This window comes from Porites lutea, chromosome 3, assembly GCF_958299795.1.
Source record: "Porites lutea chromosome 3, jaPorLute2.1, whole genome shotgun sequence".
Lineage (NCBI taxonomy): Eukaryota > Metazoa > Cnidaria > Anthozoa > Scleractinia > Poritidae > Porites > Porites lutea.
The window spans coordinates 31,815,506-31,839,532 of record NC_133203.1 but is presented as its reverse complement, the minus strand read 5'-3'; the positions used below and the strand labels follow the sequence as shown (position 1 = coordinate 31,839,532).

Sequence of the window (24,027 nt, the reverse complement as noted above, 5' to 3'; positions counted from 1 at the left end):
ATTCGTTTCTCTATCTGGGAAAGCTTCATTGGTTTCTATATCTGCTGCTATCCTATTTCTACGATCCTGGATTGTTTATTTTCCGTTGGAGTTCGAATTTCGTGGAAAAAGTTGTGTTGAATGAGAGCATGTCGGCGAAAATGGCACCTCGTGTTTCCTACCTTGTATATTATTATTGTAGATAGAGTGAATTTGAACAAATTACTGCAAATTATCACGAAACTTCGTTGGAGCAATAAGGACAACAACAATTAACTGCAGAGTAAGTTTCATTGATCTTTATTTAGTATTTCCTAGAAATTTTAGGATGATATTTTTACCCCATACAAACACTGTAATTTTACTGGAACCGTACTGTGGTACTATCACAGAGCCTGGGTTACCTGTGTTAGTTACCAGAGGAAAATCAATCATTCCGTACGTGGGTATGCTGCGTAATTACTTGAAAACACTACCAAGTACAAAGATTGTCAAAACTAATTTTCCCTCGAAAAACACAGGAAAGGGATTATATGGGTATCTTATCTATTTTCTGAAAAACGACCTGGTGTATATAGTAATCTCAACTAGTTACCGTCTCCTAACCGGTGCTAATAAGACAACAGCGCGTAGATTTCGATTCAGACAATCGGCGACAAAATGAGTTGAGACACTTCGCCCAAAACTGGGCTTTTTTACGTTTTATTAACTTCAAAAGGAGGAAATAGAGCTTTCCTCCCCCATCCCCTCCGTGCAATGTTGTGCCCTTGTTCTAGCTGCCTATAGAAAACAACAAACACCCCAACTTTGAATGGAGGGGACAGGGGAGGGGTGCGGATTCCTTTGTTCTCCGAAACTACCCTATTTAAGTACAATGTCTCAGCAATTTTGTCGCCGATTGTAACTTCAGCAAAAAAGCCTCAGAGCTCTCTAGTTTTACATCTGCAAGTTTGAAGGCAATCGTGACCGTAGAACTCCCTGCTCAAAATGCTGGTCAAATTTAACCTTAAAATGCTACGCTAACGCATTTGTGAAAGTTGACGCAGAAATAGAGGAAGAGTGCCGACAGACCGTATCTTCTATCTGAAAGGATATTCCTACCCAAAGCTTTATTGCAAGACACTGAGTAATCGGAAACCTACGGCGAACATAGTTAGCACTACAAGAAGACCAACTTTATGCTGAGTGCGCGGTGATATTAAAAAACGTCTATCCATCTTTGTCGCTCTCGTTTGGAAACAAATCTTAACAAAGCAAAAGATAGCATCTACGAAAAACTCCCAAGAGTTTTTAGCGTCGCAGGTTCCCGTTTTCAATAGAAATAAGGCCACCAACTCCAGTACTTCCAACCATCCATTTTTCAGCTGCAATGAAAACCCTTGTATTTGGTAATTAATTCAAGCTTTTTAGATCGTACGGGACGTTTACCACTTGGGGATAAAGATGAAGACAAATATGACAATCGTATTATTCTTCTCATTACCCCCAACAGGCAATAAACACTTGGAGAGTTTGCCAGGCACAAGTTTATCATTTCTCTCTCTTTGACTCAGTCCACACACATGCAAGACGGGTGAATCAACGGCTAGCTTATCACAAGCAGAACGATGGACGTTACAGAAATTCGCCGACAATTAAATTCTCTGCTGACAAATTCCCTGTTCACTGATGTCCTTCTATAAAGTTTAAAGTATTGTCTTTAGATTAAAAATGACTAGAACCCTCGAGCGTGGATTTATATATCAAACATTTAATTAATAATTTCTAAGGCTTACTTGATCGAAATTAAAAAGAAACGTTCCTCTATCACCAGTAAGCAAACGTGTGAAATTATGGGGAAAAAACAGAATTGGGACAAAATTCAATTGAAATTATTCGGTAATTTTACAAGTATGTATGCCATTTGATCACCTTTTGATATTATGGATGGCAAATTGAGCTCACAATAGTAGGTTTTTGACTTGTTCATGATATCAAGAACTGCACACACTAAAACGTTTATAGCATAAATTTTGGCTAGCTTAAATTCGCAAATCTATATATATATTTTTTTCTCGACAGAATGCCTGTTAGAATCCTTGTTAATATGTTGTGGGTTTTCTAAAGCGTCTTTAATGCCCTTTCATCTTCACTCATAATAATTTAAAACAATGAAACCATCATGAATGACGTTGCGGTAGCAAATTTGTAATCCGAATGTGAAACTTTAAATTCACGACGAGTTTTCGCGCCAAAAGTAAGAACCAGTTTGTCACTCATGGTATTAAATAAAGTGAATCAGGCAATGGGATCGATTAGAGAGATGTCAAAATTTCGTTGTTTGTCTGGGGATAATCCTATTAACTTATATCCCAACTGGCTCATGACCCTTCCACAGTATCTTTCGATAATCTGCACTGTAGCACTTTCCATTCTGCTCCTCCACCCGGAAACAACTTTTTTGGAGTCTCTACTAGTTAGATAAGCCTGTTGAACGTTTGTTTGCGATATGTCACCAGAATGGGTTGCCTCGTTCAACCATTTTCTAACGCCATCTGTCATTTCAATTCCTGCGAATTTTAAAAGTTCATTGACTTGTGACAAGGGATTTTTGGCGAGATCTTCAAACCGAATCAACCTGTATCTTGAACCCTGCGAATTAACCCTCAACTTCCCCGATGTAACGTCAGTCTCTAACTGGTGGCAGATTTTCTGCGCATACCAACTTAGTTGATGTCTGGTTTCCCATGGTCTGGAAAAAAAATGCACCGAAAACATCAACGACGCGATTACTGCTCTTGGATCGCGTACTATATGGATTATTTTGCATTCACTGTAGGGATTACTGCAGCCTGGTAGAAGCTGCCCTTTAGCTTGGAAATCTGGTAACCTTGGTGTGAGTATTTTCAGTGAAAGGACGCTGTAATTATTCTTGCAAAGGGCCTCGAGTCGAACTGGATCCACATCCTTGCAAACACGTGATGTTGCGTTACCAGAACAAAATTCTGTTGAAGTCAACGCAAAACTTCTATATCGATCATTTACGTATATGTTACTTGCAAATTCACCGTGGACAAATTTGCAAGACATCGCATCATCTAGAAATTTAAATGCGGACCTTTTATAAGATTCTCTTGTAAAATCAAAGTGGAAGATTGAGCTTTCCTGAATATTGAGCTGAAGCGAATGAAGTGGTTCAAACAAATACAAGACTTGAGGATGATGATTGAACACGTCACCTAGGAAGGATGATCCTGATCTTGGTAAAGACAATATCACAATGTTGGTCCTTCGAGAAGGATTTGACTCTACAAATGCTCGCCTTTCAGCTCTTTCATATCCATATTTCTGTAACTGTATTGTTTCGTTACTGTCACGGGCAAAATACATTGATTCCAGCTGCGTGTCTCTAATTGTGTACATGAAAGCCAGAGAAAGACAGACCATTGCAATTAAACAGGCAAAGGCGAGCGTCGTGTGAATGCGGAGTAAGTGCAGCATCGTGAATCTCAGGTTTATCAGTAATTATGGAGGTCTGATCGCTCCATGAAACCTGAAGAAGAAAATAAAATGGGCACATAATTTGTCACATGACGTTTGTTTGACATCTTAGCATTTTCTGAGTACATCGCTTAGAAATGGCTATATTATCTACGAGATAAAGTGTAACCTCGATATCACGTAACCAAGTCCTCGGAATAGCGAACGATTTTCTTTACCCAAGTACATAATGCATATGAAAGAGAACCTCGATGCCTCGATGCATTTGACAATGCTGCTCCAAACAACAGCAAAAAGGTGCCCTAACCTCCCCCCTCCCCCCCCCCCCCAAAAAAAAAAGCGGCGTGGTATGGAAGATCCATTGAGAAAGTTTTATTTTCAATGTTAAATGAAAACCAACAATTTCATTTACAAGTCATGTTTTGACAAACTTATGCCATCTTCAGTTATAGAAGCTCGTTACAATTTGAGTATTTTAAGTTGAAGGAGTAATGAAATTACAATTTAGATTTGTTAATTACAACGATTTCAGTGAAAGCTAGATGTGACAGAAGAACAATGAGGAGAGAGAGAGAGAGAGAAAAAAAACAGCATGAATAACAGCTAATCTACATGGAAAGTGACAGGTTTACATGTTTCTCCTGTTAATTTAGAATAGGTTTCTCCCACTTTAAATACATCGCCTCCTAAATCTAGATGCGGTGGTATCAAGGAGACTGGGTAACGAGCTTCTAGAACTGAAGATGACATAAGATTGCCGAAACTTGTCTTGTAAATTGAAAACTCACTGAAAAATCATGTCAAAGAGAAAGTAAAATCAACTATTACAGCTGATAACTAATTTCTTAAGTCGTGGCACAAGGTCATTGATAAAATGAACTTAGGAATTGCTCTTAGTGAAAACAAAAAAACAAAAAGGACAACTTATAACGAACGGCCTGCAAACTACTCAGAAGCTGAAACTTATGTCATTTCTTATGAGTACCGAACACCTATTTTATTCGATGAAAATAATTACATACAGCAGTTGATTCAGACGTCGGATATAATGGTGCCGAATTTAAATCCGTTTGTTGTAAATATTCCCTGTCTCTAGAACAAAAAAATTATCCAATATGGATCAGTTTCTATAATTAATGCACATTCGGCAAATTTAAAATGCGACTTCTAAATCAAATGTTGAACCTAAGTCGAATTCTCGACTGTTTCAGTCGTAGATTAGGCAAAGTCGTATTTAATTTGAAACTGTCGAATTTAGTTGATTTAGACGTCGCATCTCAAAGCAGTTACCTCTCGAATTAAATTTATAGCCACGTGTGAAATTCGACGTTTGAACTGGGTAATGATAACAGTGTCCAGTATTACTAAAATACCGGTAGGTACGCTACGATACATACGGCATTTTGTTATATTCCTGTAAACTTTGCTCCTAATTTACGACATTATGTTACTAGCTATATGCACCACAGAGGTAAAAATAGAGTAAAAAATAAAAAAAAAAAATAATAAGTTTACAAAAAATTTGCTTCAATTAAGGGTATCAAACCCGAACCCTCCGAATCAGTTAGAATTAAATTCCTCTATCCCGGCCCTGGACCAACTTAGTAAGCACTGACACTCCTTCTCTATGGTGATTGACAGATTTCAAAGATGACTCTTTCGGTTTCCGTGTAGAATTTAAGAATTTGTTCACGCTTAGCGTGCGTATTTCGAGTCATGGATGCACGCGGGAAGTTTGGCGAGCACGGAAGATGTGTGAGAATTGCTCGAGACGCAGCCGAAGGCAACTCTAGCTTCTTGAGTGCTCTCGAATTAGTGAACAACATTCACGAACCATGGCTGGTCATTACGGCCTCTTTAGAAGACCGGGCAGCAGTAGTTTTTGTGAGTAATAAATTTATGTCTTCTTGTGTGATTTGTCTTTTTATTGCAAGATAAATTTTCCTGCTTTGACAGTCGGATTGCTCGGCGATAACAAAAGTGCAAACTTTTTCGATATTGAGCTTACTTTATAGTTAACTTGTATTGTAAAGGATAAACAAAGGTCAAAAACGGAGGACACTTTATACAAATTGGATATTTCCCGACACAGACCAATTTGTGTTGATTTAAAAGACTGAATGTCAGCCTTTAAATACGGCAGGCTTTTTAACGACTCAGGCTCTATTATTTGCGACACCTCTTCACCGCTTTTACTGTTGCTTTGAGTGGCCAGGAGCTCACTTCCGAACTTGCTACAGCGTTTTTTATCATTGCCGTCGCTTTTTGGGCTCTTAGTGCTTAGGAAAAGAGACGAAAAACACAGCTGAACACGTCATCATGAACAAAATCTTTATTTACGCACGGGCGTAGGTAAATAAAGATTCTGTTCATGGTGGCTTAGTAGGACTTATATAGGGCAAGCACGCGCGCTATGTTATAATAAATCTTAACTGATCGGAGCCAGACGCAAAGCTCACAATAAACCCATTATTTTATACAGCTGTAGCTGTTAGTTAATCCTATACTGTCACCAAAGCTAGCTGTTATCCTTTAATTTTTACGAACTGTCCAATTAAGGATTAATTTGGATAGTTTCAGATAGGGCTTTCCTTTCAAAAAGGAAAACTGTCCAATTTAAGAAAAAACAGGACAGCTGGTCTGAGCCAGTCAAATGCCAGAAAATGCAATAGGCAATGCAAACTAGCCAATCAGCGCAAATTTCATGTGACAACGCGCCAAAAAAAGTTCTGGGCCTTTTAAAAGGAAAGTATATGACCAAACTGATGAAAGTTTGTATCGGAAACAATCAACGCATAGATTCCTGAAAATGTGCAAGCACTGAAACTTTGGACAAGAATAAGAAAACACTGATACTTCTGTTTAGATGTTGGCATTACAAAAACAAACGGACAAAGTCTGCGGAAATCGTTTGGGGTAATGAATGACATGTTTATTTTCAATACTTTTTTAAATTTAAATTAAGCATTTGCGTTGTTGCTGTGTCTTCTTTGTACTTGAAATTGCGGTTTTCACCTGTAGCACCGTATCATTCAGATCATTAAAGGAGCTTTAATTTCAAAATTTTATTTGGCAACAAAATGCCATGAAGTATGAAAGAGCGATACTAGTGCTACGTTTGTTTATTTGTAAAGAATAAATTTAATGACAACAGAAGAATAAACCTCCGTTAGATCTTGCAGAGTGCCTTTTGTTTCAACTACAAACGGTTCCAGTGTACAATATTTTGCGTCTGAGACACGCCAGAAAATCTGGATTAACTAACCAGTTATATAACTAAAAAGTAAGAGGACTACATGCTTGTTCAATTTAGAATTTATTGAATTCAAAAAATTCATCTGACAGCCAAATTGGACTCGGCGAACCGCCTCGTCCAATTTTGGCTGTCCTCGGAATTTTTTTCACACAATTATTTCCAAATTGGCCAGCATGTAGTCCTATTACATATACCAATACTCTTTCAGGCTTGGTCCATGCCGGGGAACGTTTAAGTAATGTATTAACTATCGATCGCGCGGCTACCGACTGAACCTTATGACCGTACGATTCTCTCCTTGCTCGTATTAAAGGTGTCTTTTCATTAGTCGGGGAAAAAATTAACACAACATTGTTCATCATTATTTCCTTTGTTTTAGGTTAGGATAGCAAATCATTCGGCTTTTAGGGTTAGAAGAACTGCTTCATGATCTCGCTCTCCGGAATGACGAAAAATAATAGACCTCGTCACGGTTTTCGACGCCATCTTGTCGAGTAATCAAACGTACGAGAAATTACAGTGTTTGTATGAGAATCTAATGTCGAAAAATTTCCGTAAAACGGCTGTTCTGAAAAAAAAAAAAGTCAATTGTAAACTAAAGCTACAAAGCAAAGGATTGTCCTAAAAAGCCCACAACTTTTGCAAAAATCGCAACGAAAACTTTGCATTGCTATGAAAGAAAAAAAGTAACCAAAATCGCAAGAATAACAAATTTAGCAACAGAATAAAGGTAAAGAGGGACCTCTTATGGTCCGCCAATTTCGCGAGGTAACAAGAATTTCATTGCAACAACCAAAATTGTTCCAATTTGCAAAAGTTCAGGCTTGTAAAGAAAAAGATAAAGAAGGCCATGAAGAATGCAACAAATTACGCTAGACTAACAAGAATATACAAGAATTGTTGAAGTACGCAAGAAAGGGACCAAGAACACCCGCGCATCACTGTTTTTTCCTAATACTAAGGGTTATCTTAACTGGGATACGTTCTTGTCCAGTAATTTTGTAATGCGCTCCATTTTCGCGAAAAGGAAATCATCAGTTACAAACGTGAGACTATTTACTGTTAGTAAAAAATACTGTGATATCAATCTGTGTATGCTTCGTTCTTCAATCAACATTCAGCTAAAATGCATAAAAAGGAGTATCACATGGGAAGAATCGTGTAAGTATTTCCCTCTACCAATTTCCACATTTTCCATATCATCCGTTTTAGTTACTCATCCTTATTGCAGCTGATTCAGGATAAATTGAATCAATATTTTAGAAAATAGTCAAAGCCAACAATACAGGCAATCACTATTTCTTACATAACTGTGCCAGGTTGCTGAAAGTTTTAAAGACAAACCCAGAATTAGGATTGCAATTTGGGGATTAAATGCTTTGAAAGAATAGGGACACTGATTGTACAACTGAGCCCAAATAAAAAATGTTGTTTGAATATATGTTTTTTTATACTATTAACTTCATTAAGCCAACAATGAAAATATTACAAAACATTATCAACTATTTTTTCTACACATCGACTTCGGTTCAGCTTTCGTGCGGCTGTAACCTTTACTTTGCGAACCACAAAAAAAAAAGCAAACAAACACACCAAGAACTGCCAGCTACGCAGCCTACCAACAACAATATTAATCAAACTTTCAAGGAAAACAAAACAAATTGACAAAAACATGATGCAAGACCTGCACGATGTAAAAAACGTTTCACATTTCCTGGCAAGTGAACGGAATTAGGCGTAAAGAAACAATCCTGCTTTTCTTTTTGAAGAAATTAAGGAAATTTGAAATCGCTTTAGATTTTATTTGCCAGAAAATACTCTTTTTTTCTGGAAAAAAAATAAGCCACATATCTTGACATCAATGAACTTAATACCTAATAAATTTAAATTTAGGTTAACAATAAACAATTATTGGCTGTATTGGATGAGGTTTTTGTGATATCCAGAATAATCAAGGTCGAGGTAAGAGTGCCGAACCGAAGGCCGAGGCGAGACCTTGATTATTCCGGATATCACAGAAACCAAATCTGATAATTGTTTTATTATACATTGTTTTGAAATAGATAACGACAAATACACCGTTACACGGAACCGATTTGACATTGCTCTTGGAAATCATGCATTGCGCGAGCAACCTACAGATTACCGGTAGTCAGTTGTCTGCTGCTAGCTGATAACTAACTAATCTGTAGGTTACGCTGATTTCCAAAATTAACTGTAGGATCTCAGCCAATGAGAAGATAGATAGTGAGTACCATGTATAATAAATGACAATAATTGAGTTAACCTCACCACAATGTGCCATGCATGCTTTTTTCTCGTAATTTCATCACTGCCAGATTTACTTTGCTTCTAAACTATTGATTTAATTACCTCAATTTAAAGGATAGTAAAGCAAAATAAACACATCAATCAATAATGGCCGACCCAAGATGGCGTAAGGCTCCAAGCCCAACGTTTATTATAAATGACATCATCGTGACCTGACTGCTCGCGTGAGACATCCTCCTAGCAAAGTTTATGATTTTATCATACACGCTCGTGTTTAGGCGTTTTTCACTTTATACCTTTATAGTAAAGAAGGGTTAAATGTTGAGTTTCATCGAAAATTGTTAGAGGTTTACATGATCATGACGTCATAATGACGGCAAACTGCGTCATCATGCTAATCATAACTAAATGTTGAAAATAATGAGTAGCGCCATTCTTAGTGCATTTGGTGACTCGACCTTATGGTGATGAACCAACCATCAGTTTTTATTTAGTTATTTATTGTTTTTATTTTGATGATTATATTTTTCTCTATTGTATTTAGGTTTGTAAATCATAATTTTCCTATCAAACTTATCAGCACATTTTAGCTTGCCACGTATTTAAACAACTAAGTTACGAAATATCGATGGAAGAAACCTCTTGACTTGCATTAGAACGCCGACAAAAGACAAAAAGATATAATTAGAACAAAATCAAAATATGCAGATAAGAAATGATATCAAACTGTTTCCTTAAAGTGCATGCATAATATCACTACACTATATGACACCTCAATTTAGAGGGCTACGCAATATTTTTCGGCTTAAACCTTATTTAAAAGGCATCTGTATTGTTCCGTGTATTGTTTCGTATCTGTATTGTTTTGTATGATTCCAGATCGATTTATTGTTAATTTTCTCTTCACATTTAAGCTTACCACGTATCCAAACAGCTCACGGCACTTGAGATGTTAATTTAGGAAATCTCTTAATTTGCATAATTTATGTAGACCGCTTAAGGAAAACACAAAGATGTAATAAGGAAAAAACAAAATAAAAAAAGAAATGATATCAAAATCTGTTTGCAAAGTGCATGCACATTTGAAATGCACTATTATATCTCTCTTTAGAGGGCGGCTCAATATTTTTTTATTGTTCTGGATAAGAACTCTGAGTAAGTGTGTAAGCATACTGGCTTGAGTAATTATTTAAACCGCACGTTGTCGATTCTTCGCTTAGCCAGCACTTAATCGATTGACCAAAATTTAGAATTATTGCAGAAGCATCGGTGAATGTCGAGGATGTGTATGCAACGTATATTCCAACGTCCTTTACAATCCCGAACTTGCAAATTAATTGTAGCTCAAATGCGCTGTAAACACTTTCTGGCATCGGTGATTAGCCTAGATAATATACAGGGCATGATAACCACTATGGCTTGTCTTAATTGAAGATGTCGTCGTTTGAAATAGTTTAACAGCCAACCCGTAGAGTCGAGGACTGTCTCAAATATATACTAATCTAACCTACATGAAATGGAATTGAAACATATTGTTTTCGACGCTTAAATATAGACGGCAAAGAGGGAACTATTATAAACAGATTGCTAAGTTTGAACGTAGATGCTCTACTTTACCTCGGCGCCTGCTCAATTGAATCTCTTTTTGTTGGCTTTCGGTGTGTTTCCACTTGCAGCTACTTTGGCCTTGATTTGATCATGCGAGTAGCACTTTTGACAGATCTTTAAGCGACGGGAATATAAATGAAAATTTCAAATTTCAATATTTCAAAATTTCAATAATATAAAGGTACTTTAATTTATATCCGATGTCCCCAATACGTAATAATTGGTTACAACATTTTTGTTTAGCTTAACGACAGAGATGTTACTAAGGCAATGTCCACACGAATCTGGACAGGTTTGAAACCGCCTTTTTTTTCAGATGCGTGTGGACGGGGCTTTAAAAATCTCTGGAGAGAGGTTTTAAGAAGCTGCGGTTTTGGTGAGCGTATTTATTGGTTTTGTGTGGACGAAAATAATAATAATAAAAAATCCGGGTTCGTATAGACGGGGCAAAGGGATGGATGTGAGATGCAACTATATCGAGAACCAAAAATAGCAGCTTCTACATGCATCTGAGGTCAATGTTCAGATATTGAAATACAATATAATACTTTGGGTTGGCATATGTCTTTTTCGGATTATTCTTTTAATGGATTATTCTTTGTTTTTCGTGACATGAAAAAATGACAATAATAATTTCATTTATTAAGAATCTCTTAAATAGAAATTACTACTTAAGCAATAGAAAACGTTTTCCGTGTTTGCATAGCCTGATATAAACACGAGAGGGGTTGGGAGAATTCGAGACAGTTATGCAAACCCGAGACGAAGTCGAGGGTTTGCATAACCGTCGAAAATTCTCCCAACGCCTCGAGTGTTTATATCAGGCTATGCAAACACAGGAAAAAAGTTTTCTATTGCTTTTATAAAACAACTTTCCCTAGAAAAAAACGCAAAACTCTTTGTATGGCACTGATTAAAAGAAAAATTCTTACCAGTCGCAAAATCTTGTCCACGAAGTCTTGCACGCGTAATCAGGTCTTGTTTTGCAAAAAGATGCTTTGCAAAATACGGATTTTTCTCGCTTAAAATGTCAGCTTAAGCGAAGAAAAATTGACTCACCTTCTTTGTAACGATTTTCCATGTTTCAGCCGACGAAGGAATGAGTAAATAAAGTAAACTTGTCGAGTTTTGAACTCGAAAACTTTTTCAAATTCGTGCTTGCGTGATTAGCGCGCGAAAAGCCAAACAACTTGTCGCCACAACCATGTTTACATACTCTCATGCAAACACTGCTCTCGGCCAATCAGAGCGCGCGTACTATCTTAGTTATTTTATAAAACTATATAGAAGCTAGATATTGTTACTGCCTGTTACAGCAGTGAAATTCCGCCTTACGACCAAGGCTTTGTACCTCAACTGCACAAGAGATACATCGACACCGTCATCGGAGTCGCATGTTGTAGCCGCGTGGAACTGGAAGACTATATTTACTTTGTATCTAACTTCCATCCTGCTCTTTAATTTACACAAAATCTCCGACAATTAGCTCTCTTTCCTCGACATCACGCTTAGCGTTACTGATGATCACATCAGCACGTCTGTTTACTACAAGGAAACCAATACTCACACCTACCTTTATCATCTCCCTCGCAGTCAACTCTTGCGACTTCGCCATCTTTGTTCTAAAGAATCAGACTTTCTGGAAAAGGGTGGTGAAATGGAGCCCCTTATTTGAACAACGTGGATAATCCCACGCCTTGCTGCGGAACGATCTGCAAACCATCTGACAGATTGACCGGATTGATGTCTTGAACAATCACCGCCCTTCTAATTAAAGTTTGGATAGGATTCCCTTGGTTCTCACTTACCATCCATTAAATGAAAGAATAAAAAATACTCCTAATTCGCAACTTTAACATATTGACTGTTGACCCTGAAACAAGAAATCTTTTAAAAACTATCGCTGGTCGCCTATCACCGCGACGGCAACTTCCATGATATCCTTGTGCGCACTTCGGACACGGCAACCAACTCAATTCTCACGCGGGTACATCTCCGTGCTTAAACTCTCGCTGTCACACCTACCAGCATGTTTCCAGCGACAGCAAAATCTGTGCCCCTCAATGCTCTTTTGTTGTCAAGAAGGCGTTTTCTTGCCAAACATCTTGCTTGGTCTATTGCATCTCTTGTGGTCGTTGCGCTTCCATCTACATCGGCGTAATGGGGCGTACACCTAGACAACGCTTTGGCGAGCACCTTCGAAGCATAGAGAAGAACTTGCCTAGTCTCCCTGCCACGGAATTTCAACACAGCAGGTCACTCGATCCACGACGCTCTAGTTCGCAGAAATATGCTCTGCGGGGAAAACGTGCAACGGAAAAGCGAACGAACCAAAACACGGCTGCTTTTGTTTATTCTTTTTCTTTTTTTTCTTTTTTTTTTCCTTTTTTTTTTTTTTTTTTTAAACATTATACACTTAAGGTCAGATCTCGAGGGAAACAGTTGGTTTTGTTTTTCCCGAGACGAAGTCGAGAGAGACATAATGACTCGAGACTCGATTTTTCTAGACTTTCACTTCAACAGCAACCAAGGAATAACCAGAGCGAACCAAAACAGTCGACTCGGTACTTATAACAACACAAATTTAATTCTCTAAACCATGGAATGAATAATTCACAAAGTACTTTCCTTATATTATTTGCATCTTTTTGCTCTACTAGCTTCTGTTTTTTTTTTTTTTCTTTATTTATTTATTTTTCTCTTCTGGGAACTTCTGGTATAACTGTAAAAATCGTTGCTTTTTAGCTTGAGGCTTCGTATTTGCGTTGTTGTGTTCATTCACGAAAAAAGAAAACTGGCAGGACCTGGCTGTGTTTTTCCCGCCTTCTATCACGCCACTTTCCACTAGCTTTGATCACGTGCTGTAATGTAGCCCGAGCGGGGTACATTGTTTAATGTATCACGATCGGGATACATTTGATTTTAGTTAAGGCCACGTGACCAAGAATCAACCAATAGCAGTCCCTGTTTAGTTAAGTGAAAGTCTAGGAATATAGCAATCCCGTATGCACTTTTAAACATTTTAATTACTAACTTTCGGCTATACATAACTACCTCAGTAAACAGGTTTAGATCAGAAACATGTAGTCCTGACTAGTTAAGATACTGTGAATCTCATTTTATTTTACGTTCTGTCCTTAGGGACAAATATACTACAAGAGAGAGAGAGAGATTCAATTTTTTTCTAAAACGTGTGGTAAACCATGCACGTTGTGGTTTTTTATGGACTAGGCCAACTTCGAGTGAAATTCCGTATTATTGAGATTTCTGATACCTGGCTTGACGATTGATGTCTGTATACCGGCGTGAAACTGTGAGTTGACTTTTGATATTTTTGCTCTTCAGCACATCCTTTGCCATGATTTTCCTTTCTTGTAGAAAATAATAGGCGTTTCTTTAAAAATTTTTGCAAAGTAGTGGTTGGTTTTGTATGAGATTCCACTTTTTCATTAAAGCTTCTTTTATTGTAGACACGCTACAGTGCTATAGCAAGGTTGGATTTATTGGGGGGGGGTTGGGGTCCAATCACGGTTGCTAGGGGTGTCCGGGAGCATTCTCCCCCGGACACTCTCTCCTGACTTTGTTTAATACCCGCTTGATTTTTCTTTGTTGAAGACATAAATAAATCATTTTCATGCTTTATTGAACCGAAATGAACACATTGAACCGAAGAGAAGCGTAAAGAGCGTGACCGCTGACCAAATTAAACGTGCTTGTCACAATTATTGGGGGAGCCAGCCCCCCCCCCCGCCCCCTCCCTCCTGGCCCCCCGGCCCCTCCGCATGTTACGGCACTGCGCTAAGGGCTGGTATTGTGTCTTTTTCTCTATTGTTTTCCACCTAAGTTTCTTGACCCAGTCCGCCTGCCAATATGACGTCACATAGTAACGGGCAAGAGCCTCGGGTCGCTTGTGCAAATTAGCAAGGGATACGACAGCTATTTGGACGAGAGAGGTCGAGGGAAAGCTAAGAAGCTAACAAATATCGCTATATATCGCTAATTTGATCGAATGAGTGTGAGCTTTGGTGTTGCTATAATCTGCTTGTGTAAACCATTTTGATATTTTGTGTCCGTGATTGTATAATTTTGTTAATTTGTTTTGCGGGCCGTGTTGCGGGATCGCCATCTATTTGACGGGACCAGCAAAGTCATCTGAAAACTTAAATCGTTTTTTTTTTTTTTTTTTCTCTAAAGGAGGCGAGGTCTAGTCTCCAGAATAGAAGGTTCCATTCACAGATCACCCATGTTCATATTTCATCTATTCTTTTTCTAATTTAATGTTCCTTACTTCATATCATTCCTTTCGAGTGTAGGCCTCTGTTGATCGACTAATTCTCCACCAGATTCAATAAAGCTAGTTGGATGGATTGTCTACATCGAGTCGGCCCGTTGAAAACGAAATAATGCGAAATAGCTGTGAAATACGCGCTTAAGCTAATTTTCCTCAAATGTATACTTGAATTAATAATAAAAAAGCTCCACCAGCTTCAAACAGCGTCTATGGCAGAGAAAAATTGTTTTGATATGACAAAATTATTTTTTTTTAAATCATGTGTGTCACTGTGGTGCATTGGTCAAGGAGGTTGCTTGCACGTGCAGATAAACCGGGTTCGACTCCCGGCGAGCGACGCTGTTTTCTGTTTCTTAATAGTACCGTCTTTTTTTCTTTTTTTCTTTTTTTTTTTTCTGTTTGGTCTCTTTTTTTAAACACTAATTTTCCTTTAGACCGTTTTTTCTTTATTCTTACTGCTGACCCTGCTGGTCATGCACTTGGATCAATATATTTTAAGTTAAAGTCCGGAGTTTTATTTTGGCAAAGGGATTTCAAAAGCTCTTGCTCTGCATACTGGCCAAGCCTACGACCAGATGAAAACCATAAGCTGTCAAGACATGTCCCTCCTCTGAAACAGCTGAATTTTTCTCAGTGTTAGTTCACATCACGACAAATAACACACAGTACACCACAAACTGTACTAATTTACACCCAACACCCACGAGTGACCCAGTGGCGAAAGTTAAACTTGCCTTTTGTACATCGTCTTAATCATCAATATTATTACCCTAAAATCTCCACTGGGTTCGCCCCAAAAAAATAATTAAACGAAACCTTTTATTGGCTTTCGGGATCTAATTACAGAATTACGTTTCGATGACTCGCTCATCATTTTCAAATTCGCGACGTTCAAAGAAATGCACCCGTTCGGATTATTCTGCCATTCAAGGATCAAAGATCAGCCGACATTGTACGTAGACAGCTGTCCGATCTTGGAAAGAAAATAAACAGTGATATACGCCCAGTTTTCAGAAGCAAGAAAATTGCCGACGACATCAGAGTAGCTGAAGCCAAGCCACCGTTAATAAATCAACGATGCGTTGTTTACAAATTCAAATGTGATCTGTGTGATGCGGATTGTGTTGGTTATACTCGCCGACACCTTTTCCAACGCATTGATGAACACAAGCACTCAGCTATTGGAAAACACCTGCGTGACTCTCACAATCAAAAGAACAAAGACCTCACTGAACAATTCACTATACTGAAGAAATGTCGTGGGAAATTTGAATGCTTGATCTACGAAATGCTTTTTATCCAGGAAATGAAACCCAAACTGAACACTCAATCAGACTCAATAAAAGCGAAACTATCTAGTACCTAATTAACACTCACTACATTCCACATTGTAGTTTTTAATCACATGCAACGAGACTTCACACGCATTCTTAATATATAAAGAACTTTTAACAATCTATCTTTTTAGAATTTGAAAATGATGAGCGAGTCATCGAAACGTCATTCAAAATTTTTATCGTTGATTTTTATTCTTAAATGTTTATCGAAAGCGTCTGTTATTAGAATTACAGGTGTATGCCCAATACATTATTAACATGCGCCGGTAAAGCAACGAGATTCAATGCTCACAGTAGGGAGCTTAAGCAAAGACGTTTTTGAGCGACGCACGTCAACCGGAAGTGAGGCCTTCTTCTCTTTTATACGCCTTGACTCTAACAAATTTGTATTGCTAAGTTTCTTTTCTCTTATAAAAACGATTTGCCCGAGAGTTTGAACCAATCCACTGCCCAATGATGCAAAAAGTCCACTTCCGGTTGACGTCCGTCGCTCAAAAACGCTGTTGCTTAAGCTCGAGCTTTGGGAGAAATAATATGGGGTTTCACCAGCTCTGAAGAGCTGAAAATACGCAAAATGTAAAGCATAATACATCCTTTCATGAACCTCCTATTGCTGTGTCTAAACTCCTCAATCTTGCTGTGCACTGGCCCTCAAAGAGTGTGACCGGTCGGTATGATTGCCCGTAAAATTTGCTCGACTATAGAAAGGAATCTTTAAAATTCATTACACCACTGGACATTTCATTCCAAAAAAGTTCTTAAGTCTAGTTTTCTATGACAATAGCAACCTTAAAATCTCCAAATCCAAAATATCGGAACAGTATTTCCGTGATTAAATCGAAATTTTTATCCGTCTCTTCGATGAACACTTTGCTAGCCATTTTGAAAGTTACTGACGCAAGACGTGACGTCATACCGGCAGGCGGACTTGGAGATACCCCTCCCCCCCTCCCCCCGATGAACATGAAAATTTTGTTATGGTCAGGATTACAAGTGGAGTTGTCATAGCAACGAAATAACGCCATTGCCTATTTCACTTGCATCCGTATTCCTCGCCACTGGGAACTTATAATTCCAAAATCGTTCACGGGAGCTTTATCCTCCAATACTCGCCGCCTCGATGTTTGGGAAGTTTAAGCGAAATCAATGAAAGCCTTATCGAGCCAACTGAAGCTATTAAGCATTTCTCGAAGGTTTATATATATTAGGAGGAGGAGGATTGTCTCCGTAGAAATTTTCATACGCTCTACAAACTCATTCAATACCCTGGTTTTGTGGTGTATTTGAATAAAAATACTTGTGACGTCCATCGAAACAAGAAATTTTCGGTTTTTCACCTTTGCCTTTTCAATAAAATATGTTAAGTCGGTAGTATTTTCAATGTACGACTTCTGTGAATTTGATATTGGTTGTAGCAATATACATGTACGTGTATCAACAAAACGGAATTTGTCGCTAGTCGGTTAACCGCATTCACACCCTACTGAATGGCCTTCCTGTCAACAGCAGAGGTCAATGTAGTTTAACCGCAAAACCTCCCGTTCACCGAACCCATGTAACGCGGAACATACATGCTGTTTGGCACTTTGGAGACCCTTTCATTTCATGGTATTTCCTTGTTTACTTAACCTCGCTTCCAAAGAAAATTATTTTGACAAAGGTCATTTGCAATCTAGTCTTCAACCCGACCATCTAATATTAATAGAATTTTTTTAAAAAACACCACTAAAGTTTTACTATTGCAATATTTTATTTATGAATTGCCAAACTTTTAACGCCAGAAATAACAGTCAACCAAATTTTGTCTTTTAAAATTTTTCATAAGCATTGCATTCAATTTCTCTTGGGACCACTGTTATACCTAAGTGAGCATACAGTCATCTTTTTCCACTTGTAGTTTCTTATATAGTCTAGAAATGCTTGTGCCTTTAGAATGAACTAGAAAATAATCAATAAACGAGAAACAAATCATGTGAAGAAAGCTTTAAGTATACATTTACTACCTTTCTCCACTGACTGAGGAGAGAAGCAGTCAGAACCGAATCTAAAGCGTTTGAGATGTTTGGCGAATTCAAAAGTACTAAACGTTAGGCCCAGTTGAAAGAAATGATTTACATCTCTTAGAAAGTTCAGACCTAGCGAAGTCCTTTATACGTCCGCAGACCACAGTCAGGAGTGCTATTCATGCAGCAATCTTGTCTACCAGTATCGATTGATGGAAACTCTCGTTCCAACGCCCTCACCCTCTGTCTCTGTCTTATGTGGTCTAAAATGAAATCAAATCTTGGAATTTTTCAAATTCTATATCCATACATCTGAAAAACTTAATTTGCGGTTTATATTTGCAACGATCTTAAAAGACAGAAAGAACGTCAACAGTATTTTGTTTTCTCGAGTTTGTTGTTAATATCTTTCAATTTACATTTGCCCAACTTTGTATTTATCAAAACAAACATATCAATAACCTAGAACTCTTTAACTCTGTTAAGAGCCTATTACATGTAACAAGCAACACCTTTTCTAATTGGAGATCGTTTTATTTTTAAATGCTGGTAAGTCTTTGGGGATTCAAGACGGAAAGGAATGTCAGAGATTGCAACTCATCAAGCGTTTTTTACTGTCTGATAGTCATGAATGCAGCTCTTTATATCGCCATTTGTTATAAAAGGGGGGTAAAATGGTTTTTGTGGTTTCTTGTCGCCTTGACGGAATAGGATTTTACTCGATAAAATAAGACTTTTTTTCAAGTACGGTTCTTTTCAAAAAGTACGCAGTTCTTCATAATACACACTATCTGATGATTCGCACGATTGAGCCTCTTACAGCTTTTTTTCCTCTTTGTTGGCCCTTATCTTCTAGAGTACAACATAAGTGCAATCCGCCAATTAACAGTAATTAATGCCCACCAGTGCATACTTTGTTAGAGTTCGTTCTGCATCAGTGGCGTGTTTTTCATCATGAACTACAAAAATTTAAAATTGGTACTACTTAACGCATACTGCATTCCTTTAGATTTTTTCCCTACAATGTAGCAAAGCTTGCTATCTATGCATGTTAACCATTTCCCACTTTTTATTGAGACGACTTTTGGGTGTTCTTTTTTTACTTCACTATTTTGACTTGTTCGTGGTGACAAAACTCAAAGCCATAAAGACGGATGGTAATCATGATGATCCTTTGATTCGCGCGTCTGACTAGTAGACCTCGATCAAAGTCAAAGCAGGCTGCGAGCAGTATCTTTAATAATAATAATATTAATAATAACAATAACAATCATAATGTGGACAGCATTCCAAAGTTTTATGCAGAGAGATAATAATTATAATAGGTTGTCATAATTGATGTTGGCATCCCAGGTGATGACAGGGTGAAAGATAGTGAACTAGTGAGAGAAGTTAGAGAAATACCAACTATTGAAAGATGAAATTGCAAAAGTCTGGCGCGTGCGAAAAGTCATTGTAGTGCCCGTTGTTATTGGGGCCCTTGGAGCTGTATCAGTCAACTTTAAGGAGTACGTGAAGCGAATCGGCGTGAACGTGAGGTTGGAAGTTGTCCAGAAAACAGCACTGTTGGGAACAGCAAAGATACTAAGGAAAGTCCTGTCCCTGTAAGAAGAAGGGAAAGAGAGACCTGGGACCCGTAGTGACTTGTTGTAACCCGCTTCCAAGAACTATAAACCAGGCCGAACATCCTGCCTGAGTCTGCAGGGAATGGACATAATAATAATAATGATAAGAAGAAGACATTTATAAAGCGCCCTTTCTCAGGATCCATGTTTAAAATATTCAAAACTTTAAAACCACAATAAAAAAACTACAAAAACTAAAGATAAAATAATTTAAAATATAAAAACACCACAGTCAGGTCATCTCTCTCATCTCCCTTATTTCGCTCGACAGACTACGAAGAAAAGGAGAGCTGCTTGTGACGTAAAATCATACAAATTCCGGAGTGGAAATTAGTTGGGAACAAATAAAAGACGGAGTAAAGTTCGGTTTAAGGCCTAGTATAGGTGATCTAAGATTGTGGTTCAGGTGATTCAACTATTTTCCGGACACCTCTACGCTTAGATGATTATTTCTTTTTTCGCGGCTTTTCCATCTCTTACTCGAAAGACCTCGAGCTACAACTCCGCGTTTTTAAGGTCTTATTTATGCAATCAGAAGTAGTCTATCTCGTCATCATATTTCAAACTCTTGGCCATGTTGAACAAACGAAAAAAAACCATGTAACTTCTGAATACTGACAGATCATGTACAACTGACGAATACAAGAACGAATAACTTTCAGCTTATTGTACGTGTATAAACTCTTATAGATTGGGGACGAAAGATGACATGAAAACGTTCAAACCTTTCCAGTAAACCACTCCTTGGAGTCTTGTGGGCTCACTTGAGTTTTAATCATTTTTACGTCATGTTAATGATCAATAAAAGAGTAAAACAAGGAAAATTGTTGTCAGTTTGCAAAATTTGGCCATGAAGTACAAAACGAAAACATAAAAAAAAACACTCCAATAAACAACGTCAAACCCTGATTAAACTTAAAAGTTTAAATTGGTTTACTTTTTGTTTTATTTGTATTATTATTGTTATTATTATTATTATTATTATTATTTATTTATTTACTTATCTATTTATTTGTTTTTTTTGGCTTTTTGATATGAATCTCCTCCATAATCATAATTTTGTGTTCAGTTAAGGATGACTGCCGTTCGTTTCTTGTTCAGTGTTCAGTGACACTGCTCTTGTTGGTTTTATGGGCTACTGGCTTTTGTGACAAAATTTCTGGTCAAGGGCTTCTATGCCGGAAAATTCCTTTCCTTAACGTGTTTTGCAACAAGGAACAACATGAAACAGCGTTGGCAACATTTTTCCTGCACGTACGACATATAAAATTTCGTAAAATAGTCACAAGTGCACACTACAACTTGAACTATTGTTTAAGGTTTTTAAACAATGGCCACAGTTGAAAAATAACACTTAATTTTGAAACTCTTATCAGTTTGACGCCAGCAAACTTCCTTTGAAACGTTTGAAATTTCCTTTCTCTCTAGAAACAAAATGATTTTCAAGTAAGCCAATGCAATCATTGCCACAATTGACCAACAAACCAATCATAGGTCACATTGTGGCGAATTGAAACTGTGGCGTCAAAAATTATGTAGCATCAAGTAGCTATATAAATTAGTGTGTACTTGCTGAAAACGCCAAAACACTGCAGAAACAAGTCGCAAGAACATCAAGCTACATTCAAAGGGAAAAGGATTGTATTGGCGTACTTTCTGGTAAGTGCTGAAAGACTTCACATGTTCCTTTGGGGAAGACATTTGGATAGGTTTTGTAGCTTTTGTACACAGGAGACAGTCACGATTATCAGAGCTTCTATTGTGTACATTATTTTTACTACTTTACGCGATTTTTTCATTTGTTTCTTTTGCTGTTTTCTTGTTTTGTTTTGTTTTGTATTTTTTTTATAATTTTTTTTTTTTTTTAATAATTCGCGCGAGGACAAAACAATTTTTACTCTCAAACTGTAAAACTATCATCAGTAGCTTCATTGATAGCAGTTTTTTCCTTAAAACTGATGCAGTAATCCTGTAGAAATATTTTAAAATTATTATTAGTAGTAGTAGTAGTAGTAGTAGTAGTAGTAGTAGTAGTATCATCATCATTATTATCTTTATCTTTCCGTCATAATTAGACATTTTACAATTTCTATATTGATGTTTGGAAAATCCTCGTAACTACACCAATGTGTTCGTTCCATTTATCACTAATCTTAAGTTTACAAGACTTAAGAGTAAGGACATACTGATTTTTGTTCTCGCGAAAATAAACACTGCACGCTTGTTGCTCAAATGTCATTTCGCTGGGAGTCCGGTGGTTGCTTCTCGAAATGTCAGCTGATTTCTCAGGCTAACTGTGCTGTGTCAATCAAAACGGGGAGTTTGGGTATTGGCTTCTGTGACTTCTCTTATTTCTGGTAAAGAAAATTTGCTTATAAAAGAGCTAAGTATACTAACCAACACTATAAATCAGCTATAGATAGTACATCTTACAGGGGCTAATTCGCATGTAATAAGACCACAAGTAAACTTTAGATTTCAAGTGAAGAACCTCTTTTGATGAGCTTGTCTCAAGTATTTGACCCCTTGGTTCTTGAGGCCAATATGGTAGATTAAGTCCCATCTGAGATAACAACTTTGGAGGTCTTACATGACGGAGAAGCCGGAAGCTTTAAGCTTAAGGTAAAACCAAAAAGTCAGCGTTGCACTGCATGCACAAAAGTTCAGATACCGTGACGTCATTATCTTTCCACACGAACACCGAAAAGCTAAATTTTCTGAAGAAAAAACATCAGCTCTGGAGAAGTATCTGGAACCATTTTCAAATCGTTTCTCACTCCGAAAGTGAGCACGGGAAGCCAATCCGAAATACGAAAATCCGGTTCCAGAAAGAAAAAGAAAAAAGAACGCGGAATCTATGCACATAATTATACACCACGATTGTTTTCTTTGAAGCCTCACAAAAGAACGACAAGGGAGGAATATTGGGTGCACATATATTTGGCTAACCATAAAATATTCACGTTCCGGATGTCTCAACAACTGCGGACACATATGACTTTTAACTAAACCACATGGTTGTGGGCATTAAAATATCGTCACTGCATAAGTGTTGCGGTAAAACTGGTTACGGTTGTTCACGTCTTTTAGTGAATTGTTACTATTCAAAAGCCGTTACGGTTTTTTTCTAACGCCCGAAGTTTATCAATCCTTTAACATTGATTTATTAAGTTATTTATTTTATTTTCTTAACAGGACATTACCTGGCAAACATGACACTGCACATTATCTGTTTCGTCATCTTGAGTGCTGCGATGTGCCTGATCCAGCCCACAACAGGTTCAGCTTTGACTTTTAACCGTCCATATCTTAAGATTAGAGGGTCTTGAAAAGTATAAGCGTGTTTTGTGGGGCGTTAAGATCTCTTGTTTTAGTTGCTTTGAAGTCTAATGAACTCATTTTGTCCGCTCTATGGACACCCGTTTAATACGGATAGTTTGTTTTGTCCCTGAGGAAAGAAATCCGGCCCTTACATTTCTCTAATTACTTCAACAACCTTTCTATGCCCTTCTCAGTGTCTGTATTAATAGGGTTTAACGGTGCAGTCAAACTCGCCTTAAGGACAACTAAAAATACGGACTCCTCATTATTACGGACAGTTTGCTTTGTCCCTGGGGAAAGAAAGTTCTTACATTTTCTCTAAATTCAACCCGCTAAATACGGACACCCCGTCAATATGGGCACTTTCTACGTCCCCCTCAATGTTCGTATTAATGTAACTGGGCCGTACTGTCAAATTCCCCCTTACAGACACCTGCTTAATACGGACCCCTCTTTATTACGGACAGCTTGCTTCGCCCTTGGGAAGGAAAGCCTTACATTTTCTCTCTATTCAACCAGCTTACAGCAATGCTCCATCACGCGTGACCAGTACACTGCGACAATTCAAGACTACGGACTTCTCGTTATTACAGACAGTTTTGCCTACTTTTTTTTTCTTTTTCTTTATGCACACTTTCTACGGCCCCCTCAATGCCCGTGTTAATGGGTTTTGACTGTACTGTCAAATCCTGCCTTACGGACACCTGCTTAATACGGAACCCTCTTTATTACCGACAGCTTGCTTCGCCCGTTGGGAAGGAAAGCCCTTGCGTTTTCTCTCAGTATTCAGCCGGCTTACAGGCCTGTAACAAGAACAGCCCGTTAATACGGACACTTTCTTGGCCCCCAAAGTGTC

General features: G+C 37.8%; 1 protein-coding gene across 2 annotated transcripts; it reads right to left on the bottom strand.

The window, feature by feature from the left end:
* Positions 1-1,483: 1,483 nt before the first annotated feature.
* LOC140930937 (carbohydrate sulfotransferase 1-like) lies at positions 1,484-10,659 on the bottom strand. 2 transcript variants are annotated; one of them, XM_073380651.1, is made up of 2 exons: positions 10,604-10,659; positions 1,484-3,511 (listed from the first exon to the last, which is right to left on the bottom strand). In XM_073380651.1, exon 2 carries the CDS (start codon positions 3,457-3,459, stop codon positions 2,257-2,259), a length of 1,203 nt encoding a protein of 400 aa, XP_073236752.1. In that variant the 5' UTR covers positions 3,460-3,511; positions 10,604-10,659; the 3' UTR covers positions 1,484-2,256. The 2 variants fall into 2 exon arrangements, with proteins under 2 accessions (XP_073236752.1, XP_073236753.1); XM_073380652.1 differs by lacking the exon at positions 10,604-10,659 and adding an exon at positions 4,445-4,465.
* Positions 10,660-24,027: the final 13,368 nt, after the last annotated feature.